This window comes from Teleopsis dalmanni, chromosome 1 (assembly GCF_002237135.1).
Source record: "Teleopsis dalmanni isolate 2A chromosome 1, ASM223713v2, whole genome shotgun sequence".
In the NCBI taxonomy this organism is placed as follows: domain Eukaryota; kingdom Metazoa; phylum Arthropoda; class Insecta; order Diptera; family Diopsidae; genus Teleopsis; species Teleopsis dalmanni.
The window spans coordinates 156,420,955-156,431,428 of NC_051846.1; the positions used below are offsets into that span (position 1 = coordinate 156,420,955).

The 10,474-nt window shown below is 27.8% G+C and overlaps 1 protein-coding gene across 1 annotated transcript in view; it reads right to left on the reverse strand.

Annotated features, from left to right (window-relative positions):
* Positions 1 to 1,866: 1,866 nt before the first annotated feature.
* The window catches only part of LOC119666526 (protein pecanex-like), a 10,800-nt gene continuing 2,192 nt past the window's right edge, over positions 1,867 to 10,474 (reverse strand). Inside the window, exon 6 of the mRNA XM_038075809.1 lies at positions 1,867 to 1,985. Within this exon, the coding sequence (XP_037931737.1) occupies positions 1,867 to 1,985 (119 nt within the window). The remainder of the gene's footprint in view (positions 1,986 to 10,474) is intronic.

A 10,474-nucleotide genomic window follows, 5' to 3' on the forward strand; every position in this document is an offset into this window, starting at 1 on the left:
TCTCGATCTGTAAAATTTTGTTGCTCAATCGAACATTTTTAGAGTAATCTTACATTTTTGTAGTAGTGTGAGTAGACATTTATATTTTTCAGAAATACATATGTATGTATATCGCACTAAATCACATTTTATTTGTCAAATCATATAAAACAGCTGTTAATTTCAGGGTAATTTTTCTACTTTGACTAAATATCTAGAGTGTTATAAGCTAATTTCGAGTGTTATACGTTTAGCCCCAGATTCACCAATCGGAAATAATTTTGCATTAAACGAGCATCTCGATTGAGAAAATTACCCCAGATTTACCAATAGAAAACGTCTAATGGTACGCCATAATTTATACTTATATATAAAATATATTTATATAAAATATATTTATGTATTTAATTTTATATATATTTATATATACATATATATATATTATTTTTTTTTATAAATAAATATTAAATCGGTTTGACTAATATTATTAAACAAATATTATATTGTCAAATAATATATAATGTTGTAATTAAATTGTATATTATATTATCATCGATTTAATATATTGATGAATATAATTCAATCTTTTAGTACACTACGTGCAGCAGACGTTATTGCTATATTGTAACGAATGTAATATATAATAAATAATTGAAAATTGTTATTTTAACCTTTAAGGTGTATCATTAGAACTATGTAGACGTAAAACTAAATATAAATAACTGTATTACAATTAAGAATTCTATTACGTTGTGGTCTTATCAATAAATTTATACGTTGTAGCGGTCGTTGCCATAGCCACTGAAACACGAAACACAAACAGTGGACACCATAACCCCATGCCACCAACCCACCTTATTTACGTGTTCACCTTTTATCATTTATGGTTTTTTATGGTTTGAGTTGGCCTACGCCTCGCCTGTCTTATATTCATTTATTTGTTACATTTGTCAGTTTTCATTTAAGCACTTTTCATTAGGCTCTTTTTTTTCTGAGCCTTGCTAAGTTCTCGTCTGCTTTGTTTTAACAAATTGCAAAAACATTTTTTGTCTTTGTTTTTTTTTCGTAGTATTTTTTGAGTCAATAAATGAATGCGCCACTAATGACTTTTTCATATTTTTAATTTTTATTTCTTTATTTACTTTCTTTTTTGGATGGGGTTTTTTTAAGTAATTCCTTTTCATATCAATTTTAGTGTGTTGGTATATTTTTTGGAGTTGTTTTTGTTGTTGGGAATAGTGTTTGAAGTGTATGAGTGCTGCTTCTTTACTACGCATGAATGCATTCATTTTTTCGTATGGAATTTTGATTACTTTTTATGCTGAGTCCTTTGATGAAGGGAAGAAACCCATGATATTTTTTTTTGTTCGTTGAAAGTTGTTATATGGTTTGTTTGTTTTGGTTGATGTTCAGTCGTATTTGTTGCTGTCATTGTATGGTTTTCGTGTATGACTAATTGGAAATTTAAGTATTTTTAGTACGCCCACGTTTAAGAAAAAAGGTCAATTAATTTATATGTTTGTATAACTGAAGGAAATTTTTATTTTATGGTTATCCTTGATAGGAGTTCACAGGAGTATTAAATTTTTTTACATTAGTGAATTTGATACAAACTATATAATGCATTCTGAAAGAACATATGTGGAGTTCTGAATTGTGGCTTTCAAAGGAGATAACCTACCTTAACAATGTTTCGAATATTGATTTGAATAATACTCGATATCTAAATAATATATACATATTAAATGTTAAAAAATATTATTTTGAAAGTTTTGCAATTCTAATGGTATTTATGTACAGGAATAATGCGTAAATATTAGTTTATTTTTCTTGCTAGAAATACAACAAAAAACAGTACATTTCTAGTCTAAGACTGAAGGAAATAAATTAGCAACACTGCTCCAATTTCAATTTACGGTCAGATATAACCAATTTCTGGACTTTTTTGATGTATTCTGGAGTAACCACCACAATTACACGACCAGAACGTTCACCATCATCGGTGTCTGTGCGACCACAGTTATTAAATTCAGCAAACCAATAACAAATGGTTCTTTTCAATGGAGCAGAGTCCGGATAAAACTTTTGAAGCCATTGCTGAGCTTGTACAGTATTTTTCTTCATCAAGAAGCAATGATAAATTAACACACGACATTGTTTTGAATCCATTGTTTTTAAAATAACAAAAGTAGTTTCACTTTAACGACTGTCACTTTTTTCTGACTAATCGAAATGTCATATTAAAGTCAATACTGCAAGTCCTTTTAATAGCCTTACTTTATCTGTATACCTCATCCTTTAAGTTTTTAATGGGATTGTGTTTTTTTAACTAACGTTACAAATATTAAGTTGCCCTCCATTAGCTATGTTCTTTGTTTTTCAAGGGGTAACCTTTTTTGAGAGAGATAAATTTTTGGAACACGGTTTTTTGAATTATCTGCCATTACATTATATAAACATTTGTCATCTGGGCACTTGGTTTGCTGTCATATTCTTCTCAGTCTTCACTGTATACAGCAATTCTGTGCTAATAAGTTGACACATCTGATCTCTCCGTGTATACTAAGATAGCCATTGTTGAAATAACATCATATGCCAATTTATCGTGGAGTAAGAACTTATCGTGGAGTAAGTTAACTTTAATATATTTTGATAATTCCTATATAGTATTGTATGACCTAATTTTTTAGTAAAACAAGTTGACTATTTTTGTATTATTAATTTTTTATTATGTATACATTTCACTATTTTATTTATTGTAATGAATTAGTTATATATATAAACAATTATTACGTTTATCTGAGTAACATATGACACATTGTAGTATAAAACATCTGAGTGGTGCTTTAAGCAATATTGAAGACTAGTATGTTTGAAGACTTTAACACTTATCTAAATATTTGACTTTTTTTATTGAATATTTCAGATTAGTTTTGAGGACAATTCTTTTTGATTATTAAGTTAACATTTTATAAAAATGTAAATGTATAAGTTCAAATTTTTAAAAAAAATTCAATACAATTTCAGATTGCAAAAATATTATACCTTTTTTAATGTACATTGATAAAATTAAATATTTAAAATATTTCTATAACTTTTCGTTTAATTTCATTAAAGTAATTTGTACAGAAAAAAATAATAAATAAAATTTTTGCAATCAATTAAAATACCCATTTGCTTGATGCAATTTAATTAAAAAATATACTTTTTAAAATACAACAAAAACGTATAAATTTACAATGTATAACTCCCCTTTCGGTATATAGAGCTGTGGTTTGAACTATGCCGTGCCCAGACAAAACCAGACTTCAATTTCATTAGCAAATATACTTCATGTTTCATAGTTTAAATTATACTCTCGATTAAAGCCCCAGTTTGGTTTTTCATTTCTATATTCTTTCACATTCATTCGGTAGTTGAAGTTTAGTAAATAAATGTTATAAAAAGTTTCTGAAATCCTGAGGGTAAAAAGTTTCTTAAATTACGGGTGATTTTGTGTTTTTCTGCTTATGCTTTAGTTCACCTTTTTATAACACATGCCATAATAACCTTTTTAAAAATTAAAACTGAACAAAAAATGTAGAAAAAAACGAAATGGAACGAAACACTCTTGAGCGCAAAAAATTGTAGACGGCAACCCTAGTTTTTTTTTTTTGTTTTCGCTTCAACCAATGAAGATGATGATTCACACAATCGAGCAAATGAACTGAAATGAATAGAAATGATGGCATAAAGCGACGCATAGCTAGTAAGGAATAAAATAAAGTAGCAGTGGAGGTATAGGAGTACGCTAAATATACATACACGAGTATTTATATGGAACGGGAATAACAGTGCAATGGTAACGGCAACGGCAACGGCAACGGCAATGGCGCAGGCAACAGCAAAGCTAACAACAGTCGAAGGACCTTTTAATATAAACGCAAACGTATTTGACTTGGTAGGGTATAGGTAGTCACCTCTGTTTTTAAAGTGCACTTGGGAGCAACGTTGTTTGCCTGTGTTTTTGTTCTTATTCTATTCTATATCAATTTTTTTCATTGAGTCTATTTTTAGTTGTTATTTTTCTCTTTGTGTATACTTAGTTCAGCGGTACTTTTTGCACTCCATCTAAATGTTAGTGTGTGTGTGTGTGTGTGTGCAAAGTTCGAAATGGCAGGAAATAAAAAGAATCCTTGCCTGCCGCAAATTTCTTATGCCAAAATCAGGCTTTAATTTATTTTTTCATTCACACATACACACATATATATACCTATATACTACACTACTTTCATTTTGTTTTAACTTTAGAATTTTAAACGTTGCCAATATCAAACTACAACATTTCCTACTTAGAAATGCACACTTGCTTATATGTTTCTGTGTGTGCAAGCAACTCTGCCAAGAAAGCCATCTATACATGAAGTTGAATAAAAAAAGCAAATAGTTTAAAAAAAGAATTTACTAAATTGCAGAATATTTTCGATTTTGCATCGATATTTTGCCTTTGTGTGTGGTAAAACAAAGTGCATAATACCAATATTAGCAAAAATAAAAAAAATAGTAAAAACCATTATGGTTGCTGCAAAAGTAGTAGCAAAAGTAGCAGCAATCGTAGTAAAAAATGAGGTTAAATGTTTTTAAATGACTTTTACTTCTTTCTCTTTGGGATTGTTGTAATAACAGAATATAAAAAATTGAAAAAAATAAGAAATAAGATAAAAGTTTCACTGATAATCAGCATAATGATGATTCCCTAAAACTCTGATAAGGTTTTACTGCTCTAGATATAAATCACGGCAGTTAAAAGAAATTGCAAAAAAAAAATATACAATTGTAGCTCTGCAAAAAAAGAAAAAGAAAACTACTAGAACAATTTACAAACTAAACAAAAGGAGCATTCCAGTAATTTTAATAGATGAAAGTCATTTTTTCTGTCATTAAAATAAACTGATGCAGTATGGTGAAATGGTAAAAAAGATACAAAACTTTACTTTATTGAATGCAATAACAATAAAACGAGTAGAATAATTCTGGAATAAAAGTCCTTGTACTCATGTTCGTATGCTCGATATGTGTATAAATGTTGCAGGAATATTACAATATTTAAATGGATGTCAAATGAAGTTGTCAACGAGTGCAATTACATAGCGAAATTTACTCTTCTATAAATGATACACATATATCTGAAACACTACTTGCATTTGTAGGAATCTAGTAAAATATTTAATAAATTTAAAGAGACATTATATTTTATTATTTGACATTTCTAATATTTCAAATTTAATTTTTAATTTTATAAATAAATATATCCAGAGATAAATAAAATTTATAATAAAAATATACATGATATCCTTTGTAGGATATAGAAGAGAAAATTACATTAATAACAAATCTTTTAAAATTTTTGCAAATAAAATATCTTAAAATAATGTTGATTTAAATTTGAAGTACACCGAAACACTATTTTATTGCTACAAATATAAATTTTAAATACAATTAGAACTTTTATTTATGTTGAGGCTAGTTGAGTCAGTGCACTTGAGGACTTTTACTCTCTATTAACTGCGAGGTTCCTTCATAATTCCACTATACCCCTTGACTGGATTATTTTTTATCACTTCATCAGACTAAGCAATAATTGACCTCAGATTTGCACACCTCCCCGAGGAGCCTGAACCATTCTGAGATTCGATAACGCGGTATTGATAAGCCTGTCAGTTTTCGTAAATAATTTCAGGGCTTTATCCTTTATGTATTCTTTGATCAGATCAATCTTGAGATCTCTGAGGATACCATTCATCCTAACGTACCATGGTACCTTGAAAAGTCTTCTCAGAGCCTGGCTTGCTGAAATTTCTAGCTGGCGAATAGTAGTGTTTGAGGCTTTGTTAAACACTACATATTTTCAACTAGTTTCGCTTTATGTAAGAATATGAGAGAGAAAAGGATATTTCAATCATAAAAACATTAATCGAAGTGCAGCAAAAAACATGTTTCTGATTTTTGAGGAATTTAACAATATTTAAGCTTTTGATTAACTCGGTTTAATTCACGAAGCTTTTGATTTTACTTATTGGAAAATCTCAGCATATGCCTTGTTTTCGGCCAAAAATTATTCTTTCAAACTTAACATTTGAAAGTTATCAAAGTTTCTTTGATACAACCGCAATAATACAAATCATCCAACCGCAATAAAATATTATATCTATGTAATTCATCCCCTAATATTAAATATGCATCAATAAATGCATACACAATATCTTTATTTAAAAACACAAACAAAATACATGCACTACAAATGCAAACAAAATTTTTTCTTCTTCTTATGCAAACGAACCAACAACAATGCACATTAAAAACGTTTCCAAATCGTTTTGTTCGACAAACTCTAAAAAACCACTACCTTAGGAAAATGATCACTAAAAAGTACACTACCTTCGGCAAAAGAAAACTAAAATGAGCACTACCTTCGTAAAAAGATCGTTATAATGAGCACTACCTTCGTGAAAAGTACACAAACTCTAAAAATAAAGTTTGTGTTCGCGGACACAAACTTTAAAAATTTTTTGATGTGTTTCGGACATGAGCAGTACACTACGATACTGTACTGTTTATTTTCGTTCACTGGTACTAAGTGTTTTCGTCCACTTTAACAATGTTTATTGTTCTAGAGATTATGTACATGTAAAGGCTCCACTCTTAAATGCTTGCCAATATCTGCATTACCATAGTAGAAGACCAAGCTTCAGCAATAAGTATCTCTAGATTTTGTCTAGTATCTACGAATCTTACACAGTCTCCAATTATATAGTCGGGACACTCAATTTTATCTGGACAAAACTGACAGTACGGGTTACTTGCTATCTGAACTAGTAAAAGTATTCACCGAAACATTCATGCCCCGTAATTAACTGCGTTAATTGAAATCCGTAGTCTCCAGATCTACAGTTAATTCAAACTTTTACATTTGAAATTAACGAATGCGTCCATCTTAATTTTTGGAAATGGTCCCACCTATGTTGCCATTCATTAATGTATTTGTATCTTATTTCTAGATAAGAATCTGACTGAGATTGCTCAGTTTCAGTAATTCGTATAAGCTATACCATATTACTTATTTTATACATATAGTGTGAAATTTAATTTGTGGTTGAATAAAAAATGTATGTTATATTATTCATCAAAATATCAATTTTAATAAAATATGTAGATTCGTAATGAAATTTAGAAATTCAACAATTAAATGAAGAGATAGAATAATAATAACAAACCATTATTAGCCTAAAATGGCTTAAATAAGAGCTGCTGAGAGGTGTGATACTTCATTCCATAAGGACAGACATTCAAATGAAGTTTTTGTTTTTTATTCGAAAATTATAATTTGCAAATTACACATTCCGGCTGTTTTGTGTAATTCAGTGTTCGTATTACATTACAAGTTGTGTACCCGGGAATTCCAATTCTGTTTGTGTTTTTATAGGGATTTTGTACCACAATTAATTCAGCAAATATGTAATACAAAAAAATATTGAGCACATTAATGTGAAAATCATATAACGAAATCATATAATGAAAATGCAAATTAAATTGGTTTTTGTTAAATCGCATAGACTAGATATCTATATACACATTTATTTACATATAAATATATACTGGAATATATATACTCTCATAGCTAAGGACGTACACGCAAAAATACAGCTATAAAAGTATCCGTTGCAATATTGGCAATTGAAAGAGTCAATTGGGTTTCGGGGGTAATGGGTAATTGGGTGCTGTGTACGGTTTGAATTTTTTAATGAAATTATTTCAATTTGCATTTAATTTTGATGGATTCATTGTGAACGGTTGATTACTTTTACACACTTCGGTATGAATTACTTTTATATAATAATACAAAATAATAAAATGTATTTACATACGAAATATAAAATGTATTTATGCAAAATTCATTTTATTATAAAATATATGATCAAGTGTTCCACATAAAACAAATCCTTTTGTGATTGTACTCGTAAAAAAACACATGTAAATAAATTTTAATTAAAAATTAAAAAAAAAATATTAATAATATTTTAACGAAAACTAAGTATGTACACAGAATTGGATATTTATATTTAAAACATTTGAATCTTTTATTCATGCGTAATAAAGTTAAATACAATATACCTATATTTTTAAATTGTTTTCAATTTAATAAATTCAAATTGTAAATAATCTAAATTATGTAAAATCTTGAAAACAAATAAATTTCATAGATTTTTATTCTATTATACAATTAGGAATTTTATTGCAGTTGACAATTGAATGAATTTATTTATTTTATTCATTTAATTTATTGACAATAAATGTTAATAAAGCATGAAAATATGCTTGAGTTGTAATTGGCAAAAAGGTTAAGTGTTGCTTGTTTGGATATCGAAATTAATAAACTTTTTTCCCAAACATTCGTACGAGTAGATACTTATGTGCAGGCAATTTATTATTGCAAATTTTTGCAATAAATACCAAACAAGCACAAAAGTGATTTACTCTTGTCTGGCCACAGAACATTTTTTCTGCCATAAATTTTCTTTTTATTCGGTCAAGTGATTTTATTTATTTAAGTTTCTTTTTTTAACCACACTGATGTCCGAGAAATAAATTTTTCCCTTATTGAATGGTGAGACCTTGTATATAAGATAGTCGAAACGACTTAAGGTATTTTGAACATGATAATTCACATGTCTATTAAAGTCAGTTCTTAATTGTGGAAATTGCAATTAGTATAATAAATCAATATAAAAACAATGAAAATCCTCAAGATTACATACTAAATTGAATGAGTTATATACCATATTGAATATGGGGCACTGTATATTTGTAAATGACCATACTCAACTCAATTTATATCAATTACGAAGTTACCTTACTTAGCCCACGTAATTGGCAATGCATAAATTAGCTAAAGTGTCTACAACAAAATAACCAAAAGTCTAAATAGCAGCTAACAACACCAAATCGTAAATAAGGGTTTAAAAACTGCACTAAAAAAGAAGAAAAATTTATAAAATATATCACTCACTGGCCCAATTTACACTATCATGAACGTAACATGAACATGAACTTGAAAACCGGTTTTCGATAGATTGGAGAGGGAAGAGAGTATGATGTTAGTTCATGAATATTAAGCAACGAAAATTGTTGCTTTTTTTCAGTTTGAGACGCATGCATATACAATGTTATGTTTTGGTGTTTGTGTATATTTTGAATTTCTGTGTTTTGCACTGCTACACATAAGCATTTTATACGTTTACACAAAACAAAACAAATTTCAAGCTTCATAACAGTTCATGATAGTGAAAACTGAACTGTATGTTAAGTTCATGTTGTCGTCACGTTCTTCTCACGTTCATGATAGCGTAAATAGGCCCACTTAAGGAAAAGCGTAGCGTGCTCTATTTGCTCGAAATATATACATGAAAATTAGCAAGAGTCAAAATACCAGCTAAAAGCATCAAAATTGGCGAAATAACAAGAAACTGCAAACAAGAAGAAATATTTTTTTTTAGATTATTAAAAAATTTAAGTAATGTATTGAAAACATCACAATGGTTATACATGGTCCTACTCAAGCACTTTACTTCAAACTTCAACTTAAAACGCGTTGTGACATTTAAGTCAAAGTGCCAGCTAAAAGCATACAAATGCCGAAATAACAAGAAACTTAAGATAGTAATAGTAAAAAAGTGGATGAAAAATTTTTTAATAAATTCCTGCAAATAAATATGGCTTAAAATTTACAAATAACAAAAAAAATGTGTTCGCATATATACTGTATACAATGTTTTCAAATTCTCTACGAAATAAATTATAAATTATTTATTTTACCACTCTGTTATTTTATTTATTATATTCTCAAATATAAATTAAATATACAAACCACGACAATGTAAAAATATTTTATCATGAATATGGCACGTCCGCATTAATTATTGAAAAAGTATAATCATCTTTTAAAAGCATTTAAAAATAGAGTTTATATTTTATTAACATTTCTCTTATTAACTATATCAATACATTTTAATTAAGCTGTTAAGATATTACAAATTAAAAAATAATATTTAAAGCTCAAAATCAACAATACGAAATTGCAAAAAATCCACATAACCACAGCATATCAAACTGAACCACTCACGGAACGTTGTCAAGTGTCTATAAAAATATGAAAATTTATTGAAATATTTCAACATTTCTTTTTTATTTTTAAATATAAATAATTTGTTGTATTTTCATATTTAATAAAAAATGCAAATATTATATTTTAAAATTTTCAATAAAATACGTCAACAGAAATTTTAACTGCAATAATAAAATGATACAAAAATATTCCAAATAAAAAAAATAAAAATAAAATTGAAAACAGAAATTGCGAAAATAGATAAGTAATATAACAAAAAAAAAAACAAAAAAGAAAAATGAACAACAACAGTAAAACGTAAAATACCAAATTTTTATTTGATATTTTTATATT